Source organism: Triticum aestivum, chromosome 5A, assembly GCF_018294505.1.
Source record: "Triticum aestivum cultivar Chinese Spring chromosome 5A, IWGSC CS RefSeq v2.1, whole genome shotgun sequence".
NCBI lineage: Eukaryota > Viridiplantae > Streptophyta > Magnoliopsida > Poales > Poaceae > Triticum > Triticum aestivum.
The window spans coordinates 618,279,271-618,299,553 of NC_057806.1; the positions used below are offsets into that span (position 1 = coordinate 618,279,271).

The window sequence follows — 20,283 nt, forward strand, 5'->3', positions numbered from 1 at the left end:
CCTCGCCGGCCATGTGCACGGCGGTGTGGGGCGGCGGCCGGCCGGTGGCAGGATAGAAAACATTCGCCGAGCACGGGGGCAGGCGCGGGGAGGGGAGGGGCACACCGCGCACGGTCCGCGAGGCCGGCCAGTCGCTCCCGCCCCGCGACGCGAATAGAAAAGCCAGCACGGCAGGCCACCACGCCCCCCTCCCTTCGCATGGAGCCGGAGAAGCTACAAGCTAGCAAAGCTAGCGAATCCAGGATTCTACCACCACCTGCACGCCTTTCCCAAAAGCCGTGGCGGGTGATGATCAACCCATCCCAAACGTGCATCATTGATGCTTGCTTGCTTCCTCGCTCACCACTGCTCAGCACGTACAGACTGCAGCAGCACAACACCATGATCGATCGGCGAAGTGATCCGTCCTTCTTTTCTGACCAGCCAGCCAGCGAACTGCCTCTGCCAAGGAACACTCATTCGCGTCTCAGCTTGGCAGGAACCACTCGCTAATTCCTTCTCGATCGCTGACACGGAGGGTCCAGCGTCCAAGGGAAGCACAAGTGGATCCTAGGTTCCCTCAAGATGCATAGTGGTAGTAAAATTAGGCAGCACGATTACAGATCGAAGCGTGGCACGTACGCACCGGGACCAGCCATTGGCATCGCATGCATGGGAGAAGAGAACCGAACGGAGACGAGAGCTATGTTAAGCGAGCATGCATGATACGTACGGGGGACCAGCCATGAACTGCGCCTCAAAGCAAGATCCTATGCCGCTCTGGCCAGCGTGCAAAGCCATGGATCGGAGAGTGACTAAACTAAATAAACTAATTTGCTTTGGGAACTAAGCGGGATCGGGTTAGGAAGGATGCAAACAGAATGATCCTTCCTCCGAGTACGGCGAGCGCGGACCCAGCGGCGAAGCTGCCGCGGCCGGCCGGCCCGGGCCGGGGCAGGGCAGGGGTCTAGATCTAAACCACGGGGGCTCCATGGCTGTCTCACAGACACACGCATGCCTGCGCGCGCCCATCATGCATGCATGCAGCCACCTGTAATCCTACCCATAAGCAATGCATGTTTACTCGTGCATGCATCATGCATGTGTTGGGGTTATGCATTCCTGATCGATATGATCCACCATGTTGCTGGGTTAGCTAGCCAGCTTAATTACTGCTGCCACCTATTGATCATATCAGCATGTGGAGCGAGGGGAACGGCTGCGTCACACATGCATCATCCGCGGCAGCGGCAACGAGAGTCCCGGCCGGCCGGGCTCGTGATCGCGAGTCGGAGGGAGACTGCTGGCGACTGTAAGAAAAATGGTGGGAAAATCGGCTAGCTCGGTGGCGTTGACGTTGTAGCTAACCGTCTCGCTATTTTCTCAAGCGACTGCGAAATATTTGTCCCTAACTCAACACTAATTAAGAATGGTACGTAGTACGTTCCTCACATCGCAAATCATGCAGGTACAGAGTGTTGAGGATTTTGATCGGATGACTATCAGCACGACGATGTCAAATAATATTAATCTTCGCTATAACTAGGATTATTTAACCTTTTTTGTATTTGCGTCTTAACAGTGTGTGCATTACGGGCCTGTTTGGTTTTCAGCTACACCTTGCCGCATCTCATCTTAGACAAATTTAATCAAGTTAGGCACGTGTTTGGTTCTAGCCACACCTAAGGCAAGAATATTTTTATAGTAGTGAACCCCACATGTCATAGACACAAAAAAATGTGGCAAAATTTCCTTAGTCAAGCCAAAGTGTGGCTAATAATTTGAGCAACTTAAGTAAGGCAGGTATGCAAGTATGGCAAAAATCATGTGGCAATATATGACAAATACTTCTAAGGGCGTTCTTCGGAGAAAAAGCTGTTGGTATTGCCGCTTTCATGTGGGTGAATACTATGTTGACGCGACACGTGATATGTACACGTGGCAGGACCGACGTGCACTGGATGTATAGGTCTGGACTCTGGAGACGGGAGATGTGTACAGTGTACACAGGCTAGCTCCCTACCTGTGTCCTACCATGATCCTATCCCAGAGACTGATCGTGCAATAAAGCTGATCGAGCGTCCGATCACTGTTGCGGATACACGTACCAGAATTAAGGAGGGGGGGGGGGGGGGGGGGGGCGATAAAATTTACGTGTACCAGTAATGAAACAAAAGTACGTACGCTTCTCCGTTCACTTACTACATGCGGCGGGTAAAACAGAGCTAGCTTGCGGTTTATCTGCACCTTAATTTTGGTGCAACTCGTGTAGCCTTCGTGGTGGCGTCTGTTTGTGCATGCTTGTCCCATTCGAAACGTAGGCGCCTACTGCCGAGGACGTACGCTATAGCTTGCCCTGGAACTGGAACAGTAGCCGCGTGAATGTTCACGTGCACTTTGATACCACTACAAGCAAGCATGCATGGTTCAATCTTCAATCCATACTTGTGGCGCCATATGCATGGCGTGGCTTTGATTTTTGGGTGGCCGTGCATGCATGCACGCACGCACTGGTTCGCATGTAAGGTACGTCAAGACAAACGTGAAAAGACTAAGCTCGACGTGGGAGTACTCACACTCACACATGCGTTCTACCTATCGATTCTACCGGACACGTACACCCATAATTCAACCCGGGTTGCAAGCATGCAAAGGAGCGATTCTTCGACGCCGCGCCCATAGTCCAAGGGCGTTACATTTTAATTTTCTTGACAACCCAAGGGCGCTACTTGCTTGCCTCAATAGAAGCAAATTTTAAATAGTATCATCTCAAAAAGGGGCATTGCATGCACGAAATGCATGCTGACCCACACCCTTTTTGTGTGTACCCATGCATGTCGATATCAGTCCCAGTGTGACCAGTCCGCCAAAGATATTGTTTGGATCGAGTCGTCGATACTATATGTCGATCTCGGCCTCACTGCCGATATCTATAGCTTTTCGTGTGTATGTGTCCGAGAGATTTGATCTGCCTAATTTGGAAAAGTCACTGTACGCCTCTTGCTATCATATCGTTCACAGATTAAATGAAAGGTGGCAGCATGTTTAGATGAAGTGCACGCGTTGGCTGGTGGGATTGTTCTCAACCCGTTACTTGAAGGAATCATGAGGAGTTTTCATGTTTCAGGCTGGCAAGGAAATTTCGGAGCAAGCTCGATCCAAACCGAATCGTTCAGACCTGAAACCGTCCATCACGGCATCTTCTCACGACGAGCTGAAGCATTGCACACGTACGTACACGCGCGCACGTATGCACCCGTCCACCAGCTTGCACGCGATCGACGAGCTCATCATCGATTGACCGAGACTAGTGCAGCCCGAGAAGGAACACGAGCCGGAGAACACGATCGACAGTGCAGCAGGCGTGCGCGACGCGTGCAGGGAAATGCATGCATGCCAGAAGAAGAATGGTCTGGGTTAAGTGAAAACACGCACGCATGGCCACGCAGCACAGCGCAACAAACAGCCTTGTCACTCTGTCAGCGTCAGGGGGTGTGCGAGAGCTTGTGCGTGTGTGGCCTGTGGGGTGTGCCACCAGCGGCAGAGCGGTGGATCGATCGACGTGAAAACAAACCTAAATGGAAGCGGCGGGTACACGCACGCACGTACCGACGCGACAAGGGAAAGCAGCGCGCGATGGCGGAAGGCCGGCCGGGACCGCAGGGCAGGAGCTCGCGGAGCCCACGGATGAGCCGGGGCTCCCTTTCTTCTGGCGAGTGTGCGCCACGTAAACCCAAATTTCTGCACAGGAAATCGTATGCACTGTAGTAGTACGTGTTTTCGTGTACATGTACTTTTTTCTTTTGCATGCATGCACTGGTTTGTACGTATGTGCTTGCGTGAAAACAAACGTAAGAGGAAGTATATATGAAGTTTTTTTTTTTGAGAAAACTTTTGACCCGTTCATCATCTGTCATGACAATAAAAAAAATTTACATTAGGGATTATGGACACATAGTGACGACTACAAGCACAGGAGCAAGCCGGATGTGCGCCGTTGTCATCGACGCTTTCTTGTCGGAGCGCTTTCTTGTCGGAGCGCTGGGCAATACTTGTTGTACTAGACAAACAACAAGTCATTATGCTAAAATCCCATAGGACAAGCCCATCAGAACAACAATTGTCACTAATGAAGAGACACATAGATCAGAAGGATCATACTATACACTATAGACATGCAAGCAAAGATTGGATACAAACAGATCCAGGGAAGATTAGCACATACCGAATTCCACGAGATCTGACGAAGACACACCATCTCAAGCCCTCTAACAACGATAGACACACATAAAGACAACGGTCAGACGTGGGGGAGATTAGAGCATCTACGACCGGAGACGACAAATCCGACCCTCAAACGCTCACGGACGCACTCGGGCGCGTCCGCGATCGTAACCGGTCACACCTCAAATAATATTTTCCACATATGGATACCTTAATTAAGAAACTTCAAATCCATACTATTACAAACAACGTCAAATCTACTCTAAACGAATCTCGTCCATGACACAGTTTGGCCGCCCGGGTTGGCCGTGCACCATACGGGGCGCCGGAAAAATGTGAATCCTCCTTGCCAATGTCCACCGTTGAGAAGGTTGTCGCCGTCTCAGCGTCTCCCGTGCCACACCTGCCATATTTGCATCCGACGACACCCAGGGGTCACCTCCGCCTCGGCGCACCAACGAAGCGATTGCGCATCCGTCACCGCGTTTGGACGCAAGACGGACTGCACTGTGTCTGGTGAGCCAGCGGCGACACACCTCACAGCGGATCCATGTGCCATTGGGCACACACAATGGATTCCCGACGGAAGGAGTCTGAGCGCCGCCGTCGAGCGGCCTCCTCCCTTGAACGGTGAAGTGCAAGTCGGACGGTCATCTTCTCCTCGGGACCATGCGAAATGAGCTCGGAGGTTGACGGATCTAGAGGAGTAGTACTCAGGTCTGCTGCCCGCCATGCTGCAGAAGACCGAAGAACGTCGGACGGGAGCTTGGGTGACGTAGTGGAGTGGCTAGGGTTTGGTCGGCGGAGCGGATGGGGACGATTATATGTGGCTTTGGTGGGCCAGCGTGGGCCGGATCCGATGTGACAAACGCATCCGATCACGCCTGGGCCACCCCTTATCCACCCCATATTTGGGTTGGATAGAAAGGATATCGATCAGCCCAAGCGTTTGAGACCAGTTTGAGGCGACCGTGTGGGATAGGGTTTTTTGAGCGGTCAGTGACCAGGCCGTCTGCCCGGGCGTATGAGGGGGGCGCCCAGCTGAAGATACTCTTGTCCTTACTAGATGACATCGCCACGGTTACACAGCCTCAACCAAAATGACGAACCAAACAAAAAGGAGAGTGGCATCCCTTCACCCAGCAAGGACCCGAGGTCCTCGCAGGCGCGGCGAACGGGAGAAAGGAAAACCCTAGAAGCTGCTTTTCGGAAGGAGGAAAACTCATAGTCACGTAAACATTTTTGTGTGTGTGACCAAATACAAAAAGCTTTTTTTGTGCGTGTGTGGGCGAACGTGAAAGGACTAATTAAGCTTGATACTCCGCAGTCCTGATACTCCGGGAGTGCTGACACATGCATGCTATCGATCGTATATTGGACACGTAGACCCATAAAGCCCGGGCGGGTCGCATGCATGCAAAGGAGCGATCCATGGACGCCATGCCCAACGTCCAACTCCAAGCTTGCTACGAAGCGCGTGCTGATTCTGTGGGAGTGGTACCTTTATTCGTGTGTAGTAACCCTGTCGATCCATCTCAAGCCCGCTGTGTGAGCAGTTCCGGCGGAGATATTATTGTTCAGGGCAACCTTTTGTGCGCATGCGTCCAGCGTCTGGTCAGCCTAATTTGGAGGCCACTGTACGTCTCTTGCTGCCGTTACTACTACTAGAAGAAGAAGGAAATCGACGACAGCAGTACCTTTCACGTTTCAGGGTCGCGAGGAAATTTCATAGAAAAAAAACCCCTCTGAATATCCACCCAGCCGCGCCCGTTCAGACGGTGCGTCCATCGTGTTGGGAGGAGCCGATGGACCTATGCCAGTGTTGATCGATCGGTCGATGTTTTTTTTTTTTTTTGCGAGGAACGATCGGTCGATGTAAACCGAGAGTTTACACCAACACACGCACGTGCGCGGCGAGGCGCATCCAAGGGAGGAAGGGGAAAGCGTGCGAGAAGGGCGGCTTCCTCGGCGAGGAGTAAAAACGCCGGGGACGGGCGGGCCAGGCCCGTGCGCCACCCGGGACCCGCCTGTCAGCGGCCGCCGGGGCGCCATCGGGAGAGGAGACAGCCAGATGGAAACTGGCGCGACCAGGAACCGCGGCTGACGGTGGGGCAGGCGCCCGCCCACCGGGCCCCCCTCGCCCATCGACACGCGACAGCGCCCCGCGGGGCCCGCTCCCTCCGGCAAGTGTGCACGAAACGGCGCTCAGGAAATCTCGTTTTGGGAAAGGCCCACCCGCGGTGTATGGCATGTCACCAATGCCCGCGCACGGCTACGTCGCCCCGCCCCGCCCAGTTATTTCCTTCCCTTTCTCCCTTTCCCCCTCCTCCTCCTCCTCTCCTCTGCCCGTGCTGGCCGTGCATGCCTAGCTAGGTCGCACCTTTTTATCCCCCCGAGCCTCAAGCTCTCGGCGACGGGGACGGCTCGGATTTGCGGCATAGATTAAGCTTAGCGCCCTGGGTTCGCGCGAGCAGGCCGAGGGCCAGTCGCCATTAGAACCAGCACTAAACAAAGCAGAGAGAGGCGAGAGGGCGAGGATAAAAGGGAGGGAGGGGGCTCCAGCGAGCGAGAGCAGACGAGGCATAGCGGATCAGGAACGGAAGCCCTCGCCCTCGCCGCAACCGGACACGCCATTCTCTTTCTTTTCCTCGGCTTTTCCGCTGGCTGTTTGTTGCATTGCACACCGACCAGTACGCCCCCCCGCGCCGCATACATACAAGCCAGCCGCACAACACCACTCTAGCATCAACTCCCAGCAGTAGCGGCAGCAGTACCAGTAGCCTTCACTTCACTAACCCCCCGGCCACAAGCCTCCGGTGATTCGGCTCGGGGATACCCGAGCAAGCTTCTCCCTCGCCGTGGTGAGCAGCGGCATTGCTCCCTCGGTTCAGTTCGTCCGTTGGGGGGCAAGGTTCTTGGTCGAGGCCGAACCGGATTCGTGCGTGATCCCCGGCAGCCGAGATTGGCGGCGGCGTTCCCCTCTTGCTGCCCGATTCGGTCCGAGATTTGGGGGTTTCCCCTGTTCCGAGTCCGGGATTCCGTGGAACGGAGAGGCAACTCGGTTCCAGATTTGAGGAGCTTTCCTTCCGCGGCCACACCACCTTCCATACCAGGCCATACAGACGAGAGGAGGGGAGAGAGTCGGCTCGGAGGCGGCGTCAGTCAAGCGCGGATAAATTCGACCCTGCTGCTTCAGGTTCAGGGCCCTCCGGCTTGCTATGAGACAATGAGGGAGGAGATTAACAAGAAGAGCAAGGTACTGCGAGAGCCGCCCTACTTCTCTTCCTCAATCTCTGGTTCCATTCGAGCCGCCATTGGTCGATTTCGGCGTCTGATTCGTCGTCTCTGAATGCGCAGGTCTCCTGGTCCAAATCCCTCGTCAGGAAGTGGTTCAACATCAAGGGCAAGGCGCAGGATTTCCACGCGGACTACGACGCCACCACCCAAGGTAACCAATGCCTTCTCTCTCAAGGATTTGGGTCAAACATCAGACGAGGAAGGATTCTGCTTTTCTCTCACGATGATAGCCTTTTGGATTTCAAGTTGTGGTACTTCTAGCAAAGATTAATCAACCGTGCGGTACAGCTCTAGACACCCGCTGCTTTTTCCTGCATTTCGTTGCTTCCGTCGAGCTGCTGGTCGCGCATCCTTGCTTGCTGTGCGGTTTAGGAACGAAGGTTCCCCTTTGTTGAATGCGGTTTCAGTCATGGCCTCCCCATCATCGCTCCGCGCCCGTAATTTTTCCTCACTTCCATCGGACGTTTCCGGTCCATGTTCCAAGCATTGATTCAGGGACGCATTAGCACCGGTCAGGTCCCCATCGAACAGGGTCTCGTTTCTTCACATAGGACGCGGCCTCCTCCACGCCTCACTTCCTCCCCGGTCTCAAATCAATGGTGTACAAGTACTTAGAACGTCCCAATCACAACGCCTTTCCCCAAGCAGGCAGATGTTTTGTTTGTCCGGAGCTGCCTGGATCTTTTCGCATGCTTCTCATGTCAACAACAGCATTTTCTTTACCGCGGTCAGGTTTCTACTTTTGATCCCAGGGATGAAGAGCTACTGATGAAGAATCTGTCTGAAACAGATTTATTTTCCTTTGCATTTTCACTGCCTCTGCTTGGTCTAGGTCTAAATTTGTGTTAGTGACGCAGGACGGGATGGTGGTGATGAACGGAGGACCAGCTGCTCGCAGAGGGACGCAGGCGCTGCCAAGAAAAGCAGAACTGGTACAGTTAAAGCATTTAGACCACGCTCCCCTCCCCCTCTCTCTCTTCGGACATCAAAATCGCAGCTACCTCTTTTCTTTCTTTGTTGCTGCTTGATCAGAGCTCTCTTTTTACCTGCTATGCCTCTTTTGCCAAATTGATGTAAATATAGACAATCAACCTATCTGATTGTTTTTTTTTGGAGCAACCCTACTTATCTGACTGTTGATTTCTCTGTTTCTGTTGTTCCTTATGTGCCTACTACAGACCGGTCACTGAAGCGGAATGTTGACCGCGTTCTTAGATCAAGAAATGAGTTTGATGTGTCACGCCTGACAGAAGCTCAAGATTACAGGTACCACATTTTTCACTCTCTGTGCTACTTTGCCTTGTAGTAATAGGGATTTGGTGCAATACTGTTCATATTATTCAGATCATAGTTACCATAGCTAGTTTTCGCAATTCTACTTCGCTGGCGCATTCTGGTGTATCATTATGCTGCTTCCTTTATCTGTGCAGAATCTTTGCCTCGACGTGGAATGTTGGTGGCAAATGCCCGTCAAGAGGGTTAGATTTAGATGACTGGCTCCATTCTTCACCCCCTGCTGATATCTATGTGCTCGGGTATGTATTGTCAAAGCCTCTGAGGCCTTCATAATGTAAATTTTGTACATTATAAGTACTGTGCTCTTGAGCTTGTCCTTTAACTATCCATTTCAATCCTTTGCAGATTTCAAGAAATTGTTCCTTTGAATGCTGGAAATGTTCTTGGTACCGAAGACAATGTTCCAGCAAAGAAGTGGGTATCACTTATTAGGAGGACGCTAAACAAGAACCCTGGGCCTAGCAGTCATGGTGGCTATCGCACGCCATCCCCTGTCCCTGATCCGGTTGTGGAACTAGATGCTGATTTTGAGGGATCATTGAGAAGACAGGATAGCTCATCATTTTTCCACCGTCGATCATTCCAGAACCTTAGTCGGAGTTTAAGGGTTTCAGGAAATGATATGTTCTCACAACCACGATTGGACCGTAGGTTTAGTGTGTGTGACCCAGTTAACATTGGAGGCAGACCAAGTGATTTTGATGGAAATTTCCAGTGTATCGGATCACCAGGCGATGAATATATTGATGAGGATACAAGTAATGGAACATATTTCTCACCATTCCCATATGGCTATGGTACTTCAACACCTATGGAAGAAGATGATGAGCAGCCAAATACTTCTAGGTATTATATTTTGGCATGTTTCATTAAAATTTACATATGCTTGTTCCTCTAAGTCACCCTCTGTGAACATATTTAAAATTATCTACAAATATTTGTGCTCAGCAGTTGTACTCGTAACTTCATGATGATGCTTTTGTTAAGTTCATGCACTAACACAAATATTGTGTTTGCACCAGGTATTGTTTGGTTGCCAGCAAACAAATGGTTGGCATATTTCTCACAGTTTGGGTACGCAGTGAAATAAGAAACGATATAAGAAACCTGAAAGTTTCCTGCGTAGGTAGAGGACTAATGGGTTATCTTGGAAATAAGGTAAATGATGTACATTGTACTAGTTACACTTACTTGATTTCGATAATCTTGTATGTTTCATTGTTATTAGCTTATTATACTATATAAAAATTCTCAAACTCCTTTTCACTTGCTGCAGGGTTCTATATCAATAAGCATGTCTCTGCATTATACAACCTTCTGTTTTGTCTGTTGTCATTTGACCTCTGGGGAAAAGGAGGGGGATGAATTGCGCAGAAATTCTGATGTCATGGAGATCTTAAGAAAGACAAGGTTTCCTCGTGTCCGCGGATGTGGTGATGTGAAGTCACCAGAAACAATTCTTGAGCATGAGTATGTATTTGTTTTCGCTTATTCGACATAGTAATGTGGAAGCCAGAGAAAACTTTTTGTTAACTTATCTTTCATTCTAATTGCAGCCGTATCTTATGGCTTGGTGATCTGAATTACCGGATTTCTCTTCCATACTCGTCAGCAAAAGTTCTGGTTGAAACACATAACTGGAGGCAACTGTTGGAGAGAGATCAGGTAATTTACTCTATTCCTTTACACGGAAATGTTGTTTTCGGGCCATGCTTGGCAAGGTTCATTTCAGTGCCATGCTTGAATTACTTCTCTTCGAACAGCTTCGTATACAGCGGAGATGTGGACGTGTTTTCCCGGGATGGAAAGAAGGAAGAATTTATTTTCCTCCAACATATAAATACTCTTTCAACTCAGACCGGTATTCTGGTTATGGTGTGCGTCCCAAGGAAAAGAGGCGAACGCCAGCTTGGTAACTTCTTTAGTACTTTAGTCAACCAGAATAACATTTACTTAGTACTAGTTGAAAGGAACTTACTGACTAAGCTTTTCTTTTTCTTACCAAAGGTGTGATCGTATTTTGTGGCATGGTACCGGCCTCATTCAGTTATCATATGTCCGAGGAGAATCACGCTTCTCCGATCACAGACCAGTGTACAGTATTTTCATGGCGGAGGTTGAAATTCTCCACCAGAGGAGAAGAAACCTGGGCTATTTCAGCTCTAGAGTTGAGGTGGAAGAGCTGTTGCCATATTCTCACAGCCATGGAAACTTAAAGTTCTACTAATTCAGGCGATTCCATGCTATAAGTAAGTATCGCACTTTTTGTATGTGCAAGCTGACCAGTTGCTTCTCAATTAAGAACTGCCTCTTTTATATGCATTTCTTTTGTTTAACAATCTTTTCTGTTTATGCAATGCAGGCTGACCGGTCCTCACCGATGAATAACTTGGCTCCAAGATCTGTTGGATGATCAGATGTGAATGTCCAATATTTTTCCATCTGATGTTTGTAACATTTTAGTAACCGCCCAGATGTAAAGCCTAGGACAGATGCGTGGAGAACATTTAGCTGCAAAAGCTAACATAGAGGTAAAAACCCGATTTCTTTACCCGTGAGTGAATTCTGAAAATCTCACATTGGCCTAACATTTTTCTCTCTATTGCAGGATAGTTGGGCATTTTTGCAACTAACAATTTGCCCGCGGCAAACGGCTTTGTTCATCGGAAGAATCGGCCAGCTCACATCACTGACTATACAACTCAACCGGCTGTCAGTGTCGCCCCTTTGTTTGGAGGAGAGGCATCAGCAAGCTCCAATCATCGCCTTTTTTCTTCTTCTCCCCTTTTCTCCTTTGGAAACCCTGTAAATTAATCAAGCTGGCGGCCAGTGTATGTAGGATCGGCATGAGGTGTAGAATCATTGCAGTTCGGCGGAGGGAATGATACTTGGATTGGACCAACGAAATTAGCTGTTAGTTTTTCCGGATGATGATTTTTGTGGTGTGAGGGGGGAATGATATGTGTTGATGTGACTTGAGAGGCTTGCAAAGCTGTCATCATATGCTTGCCTTTCCGGTGATGTGGTTCAGAAGCTACATGATGCCTCCATTTGCTTCACTCATTGCTTGTTGCTATGCCATGAAATGGGAAAGTGAAGCCCGGTGCATGCATTGTGTTTTTTCCTTGGTTAGAGGCCTGTTACCTCATTGGAATACATGGTGCAGTGCCTCATCATGGTTATACCTAAGTCGCCCGAAAATCGATTTTCTATGCCATTAGATTAAGATCCAACGGCGGCCCTTCTTTCTTCTTCCTCCGGCTTTCTTCCTGCTCCAACCATTCCTCCTTCCGCAAAATCGACTAACCCAAATTATAAATTCAGCCAACTTTCACATAACTATGGCGAAAAAAAACCCGAATCATGTGAAGTTACTGTGCTTAGTCAGGGTAAATCAAGTGGAGCATCGGGATAGTATTAGCTGAACCAAGTGGAGCATCTCCTGAGTTCTTTTTCCCTGTTGCTTGCTCTGCAGTCAACATTCTTTGGCTACTTGATGAATGAAAGAACAAGGTTTGACTCGACCCGCTTTAATTGGTCCCTGGCCGGAGGCGGAGGGGAGTCACGTGATGCGATCTCACACCTGCCGGCGTACGGCGCACTTAACCGTCACGGTTAATTCGGAGTTAATGGCTGGTTCTTTGACCCTTGACTGCTTTACTACTTTGGTGAAAACCCACAATACGTACACTAGTAGCAGTAGATCTGAGGGACTTGCGGTAGTACATTTCAGAGATGGGAGATCTAGCGGGAAGGTTGAAAGATAAAGGGCGGCTGGGGCTGTGTGCGGCAGTAAGTAAAAGATAAAGCCGGTAAAAAACAAAGGCATGCCGGATGCTTTGAGCGATCCCTGATTCTTCTTTTGACTGTTACGGCGATCGAGCGTCGACTGTTTCTCGTCAGTGGTATTATTCTACCACTTCTGTATCAACATGTTGCCAGAATATACACTGTCCATTCATAAGGCTGGTTGTAATGATAGTAATCATACATGCCAACTAGACAAATTTGATGAGGTGACATGGAATTAAATGAAAAAGAGATGATTGAGTATCATAATACCGTATCATATTAATTGATGTACTATTATGTGTCTTGCATGGCAATAAATAAAGTTAGCAATAATACTAACTTATGATACTACTCCACTACAGATGTAGTATCATACACTAATATGATATATATGATACTAATATATGATACTCGTCATTACGAACCAGCCTAAGTCGGAGCATGCATTATCCAGTTGGAAGTACCATGGACAACCATGCATGCATGCCAATGCCATGCGTGTCATCAGCCGCATGTACCAGGGTCAAACAGACCAGTAGTGGTAGGATACATGGGGCGGAAGCCCAGGTTTTGCATTTGGATTTGGATCGACAGAGAAGACTGTGCTCGGTGACGTCTCGGGGCTCATGGCAATATGGCGTTGCCCTTGCCTGCACTCCTCCTGCCGCTGCCTCTTTCTTTCTCGTCGTCATCGTCATCTGACTGACCATCGATCTCATCTCACACCAGCGGCATGGCCACTGGTCCCTGGAGCTAGCGGCATGGCCGGGACGAAGGAAACCGGGAAGAAATCAAGGAGGGACGGACCGAAGAGGAAGCGCTCCGAGCGCAGGCCGGCCGCGGCATGGCGCCCTGCAGCCCGCAGTGCAGGTGTCCGTGGGCGGTGTACCTCTCTGCGTTGCCTTGCCTTGTGGATCCAAGCACATGTCTCTCTCGCTGCTGCTACGTAGTTTGTGCACCGCCGGGCCGGCTGTTGCGTCCTGCAACAAGCTGCAAGCGATGGATGCTTGCGTGGGCTTCCTCTCCTCAGGCCGGAACGAAAACAAAAAGAAAAGGCGACGGATGGTTGAATGGACGGATGATCTGACTGTTGCAGATTGATGGATGGATGTGCAGTGAAGGTCAGCCCTTTGCATCGCCTCTCCTCGTATGCCTTGCTTAGTGTGCACCACGGCTTAACGACTTCAGTAATCCAGAGTTCTGGATCAAGGTACGTGTGCAATTACGGGCGGATTAGGTCGTCCATGCGACGACATTGGTGTTCAACTGTGCCAGGTACGTACTGAGCTCGGATCGGATCCTAGTGCTATTGAAATTAAATGACGTGGTACTGCATGCAGTGCACCGACCTCAGGCCTGGAGTGGTATATACGTACAGGTACAGCTACCACACCTAACATATGTACAGAGATTTTATTACTACTGCTGTCACCGTGGACGTCACGGTCGACGCCTCTAGTAGCTGCTTGCCGCTTCCGTGCAAGAAAAAAAAGAAAGAATGAAAGAAATGCTTGCTGCTACGAACGAGAGTCCATACCAGCTTCCACTTTTTTTGGAAAAGGGATGATTCCCCGGCCTCTGCATCAAAAAGATGCATACAGCCATCTTATTAACCAAATAAAGTAGTGCCAATATGGTTCAAAAGGTCTCCAAAAGTAATAAAAAAGCACATACAGCTCACACAGAGCCAATAGGGGCTAGAGACATCAACTAGCGAAGAAAAGACACCACAACCGGCTGGCTAAAACTAGATAGGGAAACTAAATGCCTATCCTATTACATGACCGTCATCCAAACCGGTTGAAGATATCCCGAGCTACCATCTCCCAGCGGAAAGACCCAGTAACCAAATGCTCCCTTGCCTCCGTCTGGGTGAGTAGCGACCACGAGCGGATCAGTGCCGTAGTTCGGAATATGACCTGCAAAAAATGTATACATGATATTCTGTTAAAAACCAAATCATTTCTGTATGTCCAGATAGTCCACAGCAAAGCACAAACTCCAACCCGAATATGTCTCGCTAAGTCAGACTCAATCCCATTAAGCCATGTCCCAAATAACGCATAAACAGAATTCGGTGGATTGATACTAAAAGCAATGTGGACCGTCTGCCAAAGTACCTTGGCCAACGGGCAATCAAAAAAGAGGTGTTTGATAGTCTCATCCCGATCGCAGAAACTACACCTAGTAGGTCCTGTCCAATTACGCTTTATCAGGTTGTCCTTAGTTAAAATAACTTGTTTATGGACAAACCACATAAACACTTTTATTTTCAAAGGAACTTTGACATCCCAAACATGCTTGGACGTAGGAATGGAGTTCGAATTAATACATCAATATACATTGATTTAACCGTAAATACTTCAGACGTAGTCAATTTCCAGCGTAATTCATCGGGTTGTTGTGAAAGCTGGACTTCCATCAGTCTCCTAACTAGATGGAGCCATTCTTTCCAACGATTGGCCGCTAGCGTTCGTCGGAACTGAATATTAAGGGGGGTAGATTGAAAGACCGATGCAACGAACACCTCACATCGTTGAACAATACGGTATAAAAACGGATATTGGATGGCCAAGGGTGTCTCGCCAAGCCAAGTATCCTCCCAGAAACGTGTACTCGTGCCGTTTCCAATAACAAACTTCGTCCTATTAAACAATGACTGTTTGACTTTCATCAAGCCTTTCCAGAAAGGCGAATCGGTCGGCCTGACAGTAACCTGGGGCAAAGTTTTTGTCTGAAGGTACTTGCCGCGAAGGATTTGAGCCCACATAGCATCATTCTCCAATGAGAGCTTCCACAGCCATTTGCTAAGAAGTCTTTTATTCTTAACTTCTAGATTCTCAATACCTAGACCCCCTTGGTCTTTCGGTCTACAGATGATATCCCATTTAGCAAGCCGATATTTTCTTTTAAGCTCATCACCCTGCCAAAAGAAACACGATCGATAGAAGTCCAGTCTCTTCTTAACACCAACTGGGGCCTCAAAGAACGATAGGAGAAACATTGGCATACTCGTGAGCACCGAATTAATCAGGATTAATCGGCCTCCGTATGACATGAGCTTACCCTTCCAACAACTCATTTTCTTTTCAAATCGGTCCTCGATGCACTTCCACTCTCTGTTGGTCAGCCTACGATGGTGGATTGGAATCCCCAGGTAAGAGAAGGGTAACTCTCCCAACTCACACCCAAACAATCGCCTATAAGCCTCCTGTTCATCTTTGGCCTACCAGCTTCCACCTGATCGATCGTTTCGGTCGAGAAGCAGCTGCCCGGCGAGGAGCGGCACGGACATAGCCATCATCAGCTACAGTACGTCCGAACGATCGGCCGTGCGTGCCGTGCCGCCATTGTTTTGTTTCTCGCCGTGCCGTGCCAGGACGCGCGTTGCTCACACGCACGGCTCCCTTCTACGGAGGAGTAGCAGTTATTACCTTCTCTTTTCTTTTTGCAGGATCAGTTATTACCTTCAGCACATACGTACTCCTACAGTTCAGCTACTACCCCTACGTACGTACCACGCGTCTACGTACCACTCTACGTCGGCCATGCCACGTCCCATTGCATGCACGGATTGCGATGTGCAGTCTGCAGTGAGCAAGCTGAGCTGGGCTGACGTACGCCCCCATGCACGCACGCACGCACGCACGCACTGGGCGCGCGCGACGTCGCGCCCGGGCATGCAGAGGCCGGCCGGTGATACGGTCATCGTCGTCTCTGTTTGTTCTCCTTTGTTGCTTCCTCCAGCTCGTCGGGTTTTACACAACAAATACTCCATGCACAACGTTCGTTCTGCTGCGTGTGTGGGCTTTCAGTTCCGGTACCTTGGAGTCCGGGGGCTGTGCGGGTGTGGTGTGCTCTGCGCGGCGACGTCGTGCTGCATGCTTCAGCAGGAGGACGGCTTCGCTTGTCTCTACAGCAGCGCTGGCCGTTGCTCTGTGTAAGACAATAGGCTTTGGGGGGAACCGGCACAACCCTCTAGGGGTGGCCTATCACATATATATATAATGAGGTGGTATACAACGTTACAATATACACATGTAAATACAGTCTAACACCCTCTCTCAATCTTAGCCACTTTCTAATGAATCTAGAAGGGTAAGATTGCGCATGCAAGTCTTAAACTGTGGCAAAGGCAATGGCTTGGTGAAGATGTCAGCAAGTTGATCCTTGGAAGAAATAAACTTGATCTGTAGTTGCTTCTGAGAGACACGTTCACGCACAAAGTGATAGTCAACTTCAATGTGTTTCGTTCGGGCATGGAATACCGGATTTGCAGAAAGGTATGTAGCACCGATGTTATCACACCAAAGAACAGGAGGCTGTGATTGGGGTATACTTAACTCCTGAAGCAAGGACTGTACCCAGATGATCTCTGATGTGGCATTGGCCACAGCCTTATACTCAGCCTCAGTACTGCTACGCGAGACAGTAGCCTGTTTCCGAGCACTCCAGGCAATCAGGTTAGAGCCAAAGAAGACAGCATAACCCCCCGTGGATCGCCTGTCATCCGGATTGCCAGCCCAGTCTGCATCAGAATATGCTGAAAGACAACCAGAGTCAGACGGCCGAATATGCAAACCATGAGCCACCGTGAAACGAATATAGCGCAAAATCCGCTTAACAGCAGACCAATGAGTGTCACGGGGTGACTGCAGATACTGGCAGACTCGGTTAACAGCATAGGAAATGTCTGGTCGCGTGATCGTCAAGTACTGGAGCCCACCAACAATACTCCTGTACTCTGTCGCATCAGAAGAAGAAAGAAGCACACCATCAACAGCATTGAGCTTATCAGTGGTAGACATGGGTGTAGTCGTCGGTTTGCACTTAAGCATCCCAGCTCGCTGCAACAAATCCAGAGAGTACTTCTTCTGCGTCATAACAAGGCCAGCAGCACGAGAAGTAACCTCCACACCAAGAAAGTAATGAAGCTTCCCAAGGTCCTTGACCGCAAAATCAGCACCAAGTGAGCGAACAAGCGCAGTAGCAGCCGACTGAGAGGAGCTGACCAAAATGATATCATCTACATAGACCAACAAGTACATAGTAACCTCAGGCCTTTGAAGAAGAAACAATGAGGAGTCAGCAGTTGATGATGCAAAACCATGAGCACGAAGAGCCATTGCAAGACGAGCATGCCAAGCACGAGGAGCCTGCTTCAGACCATAAATTGCCTTGGACAGACGACAGAGATGATCAGGGCGATCCGGATCAGAGAAACCCGGAGGCTGGCGCATGTAAACCTCCTCCGCCAAGACACCATGAAGAAAAGCATTTTGAACATCAAGCTGACGAAGAAACCAACCTCGAGTAACAGCCAGAGAGAGAAGAAGTCTGATGGTAGTAGGCTTGACCACTGGACTGAAGGTGTCTTCATAGTCAAGTCCAAAACGCTGTCGAAAACCACGAGCAACCAGACGAGCCTTATAGCGCTCAATGGACCCATCAGAATGCCTCTTCACTTTGAAAACCCATTTGGAATCAATGACATTTACCCGTGATTGTGGAGGAACAAGAGTCCATGTCTGATTGCGAAGAAGCGCTTGATACTCCTGCTCCATGGCCTCTCTCCAATGAGGAATGCGCATAGCAGCTTGATACGTGCGTGGCTCAGAGGATGGATCTGCGAGAGCAGCAGACATGCACGCCGCTAACCAAGCAACTGTGCCATCGTGACGTTGCTTAGGCTGAAAAATGCCACTCCGACTGCGCGTATGTGGACGTAGAGCAGCAGCAGGAGCCGGCGGAGGCGAAGGTGACGGAGACGTGACGGTCGCCGGAGATGCAGGAATCACCTCAGGCGAGCTCGGGACAGACGACTCCGGGCTGCATGGCGAAGACTGGCCCGACGACAGGGGCTCAGAGGCCATGGGCGAACCGAGAGTGGGCGAGGCCAGCTCCGGTGACACCGGCCCAGACGGCCTTGGCGAGGCGAGAGCAGGCGAGGCCGGCCCTGGTGAGAAGGGCCCAGACACCCTGGGCGAGGCAGGGGCGGGCGAGGCCAGGCCTGGTGATGACTGCCCCGACGCCCTGGGCGAGACGGGGACCGAGGAGGCCGGCCCAGTCGGCGGGGTTGCAGGGCGCGACGATGGCGAAGGCAGCCCAGAAGCCAGAGGCGACCGGGCCAGGACGTCGATCGGCCGTGCATGAGCACGGAAACCGAGGCCATGCAGGGGCGCCATGTGCTCCTCATGCACAACAGAAGGTGCCGAGGATGAAGGCGATGGCGACGAAGAGGAAGATGGCACTTCCAGAATCTCCAAACGAGCCCCACGACCAGTGCCTGCACCATGGTTAGGCAACAATAGAGGAGAATATGCAACATCATCAAATTGGTCAGAAGCAACAGAGGATGAATGCATGACAGGTGGCTCGGTAGTGGACACAGGGAGTTTGGCAAAGGGAAAAACATGCTCATCAAACACAACATCCCGAGAGATGTAGACACGATTAGTGGGCACATGAAGACATTTGTATCCTTTATGAAGAGAGCTATAACCAAGAAAAACACACTTCTTGGAACGAAACTCGAGCTTACGCTTGTTATATGGACGGAGATGGGGCCAGCAAGCACACCCAAACACCTTGAGAAAGGTGTAGTCCGGTTGTTCATTAAGGAGAACTTCAATGGGAGTCTTCATATTCAAAACACGAGTGGGAGTACGATTGATGAGAAAACATGCAGTGGTGAAAGCATCACTCCAAAAACGAAACGGAACAGATGCATGGGCCAAAAGAGTCAGACCAGCTTCAACAATGTGACGATGCTTACGTTCTACTGAACCATTCTGCTGATGTGTATGTGGACATGCTAAACGGTGAGTGATCCCAAGCGACTGAAAGAAGGAGTTGAGGTTGCGATACTCGCCACCCCAGTCCGACTGAACATGAACAATTTTGTGCTTGAGAAGGCGTTCAACATGTTTTTGGAACTGAACAAAAATGTCAAACACATCAGATTTACGTTTGATAAGATAAAGCCAGGTAAAGCGGCTGTAAGCATCAACAAAACTGATATAGTAATTATGACCACTAACAGAAGTCTGAGCAGGACCCCATACATCTGAAAACACAAGTTCTAAAGGATGTTTCACCTCACGACTGGACTCCGAAAAAGGAAGTTGATGACTCTTCCCCTGCTGACAAGCATCACACACTGCTACATCTTTATTACTAGACACACTAGGAAGCTCATGACGACGCAAAACATGCCGGACAATAGGTGTGGCCGGGTGACCAAGACGAGCATGCCACTGTGACGGAGATACCCGAACTCCACTGAAGACGCGAGCGACGCCAGGATGCTCCAGACGATAGAGACCTTGGCAGAGCCGCCCACTAAGAAGAATGTCCCTCGTGCCCCGATCCTTAATAAAAAGATCAAAAGGATGAAATTCACAAAGCACATTATTATCACGAGTGAGTTTAGGAACTGAAAGAAGATTACGTGTCACAGATGGAACTCGAAGAACATTGCGAAGTTGAAGACTCCTATTGGCATGTCTAGTGAGAAGTGATGCTTGACCAATATGAGAGATGTGCATACCTGCTCCATTGGCGGTGTGGATCTTGTCGGAGCCATGGTAGGGTTCACGAGTGTGAAGCTTCCCCATCTCACTGGTCAGGTGCTCTGTCGCCCCAGAGTCCATGTACCAGTGGGGATCAATGGAGTAGGACTGAGTGTGTCCCTGT

General features: G+C 49.9%; 1 protein-coding gene across 1 annotated transcript; it reads left to right on the top strand.

Annotated features, from left to right (window-relative positions):
- Positions 1–6,540: 6,540 nt before the first annotated feature.
- On the top strand, positions 6,541–11,856 carry LOC123105369 (type I inositol polyphosphate 5-phosphatase 4). The gene is made up of 13 exons (XM_044527428.1): positions 6,541–7,459; positions 7,561–7,651; positions 8,358–8,432; positions 8,679–8,766; positions 8,931–9,035; positions 9,142–9,642; positions 9,819–9,954; positions 10,073–10,266; positions 10,353–10,461; positions 10,560–10,708; positions 10,804–11,045; positions 11,159–11,327; positions 11,405–11,856. Exons 1-11 carry the CDS (start codon positions 7,430–7,432, stop codon positions 11,021–11,023), a joined length of 1,698 nt encoding a protein of 565 aa, XP_044383363.1. The 5' UTR covers positions 6,541–7,429; the 3' UTR covers positions 11,024–11,045; positions 11,159–11,327; positions 11,405–11,856.
- Positions 11,857–20,283: the final 8,427 nt, after the last annotated feature.

Excerpts from the sequence above, each read along its gene's own strand:
- LOC123105369 (XM_044527428.1), top strand. The coding sequence starts at position 7,430 with ATGAGGGAGGAGATTAACAAGAAGAGCAAG. Across the intron at positions 7,460-7,560 it reads AGATTAACAAGAAGAGCAAG|GTCTCCTGGTCCAAATCCCT; the intron begins GTACTGCGAGAG and ends CTGAATGCGCAG. Across the intron at positions 9,643-9,818 it reads GAGCAGCCAAATACTTCTAG|GTATTGTTTGGTTGCCAGCA; the intron begins GTATTATATTTT and ends TGTTTGCACCAG.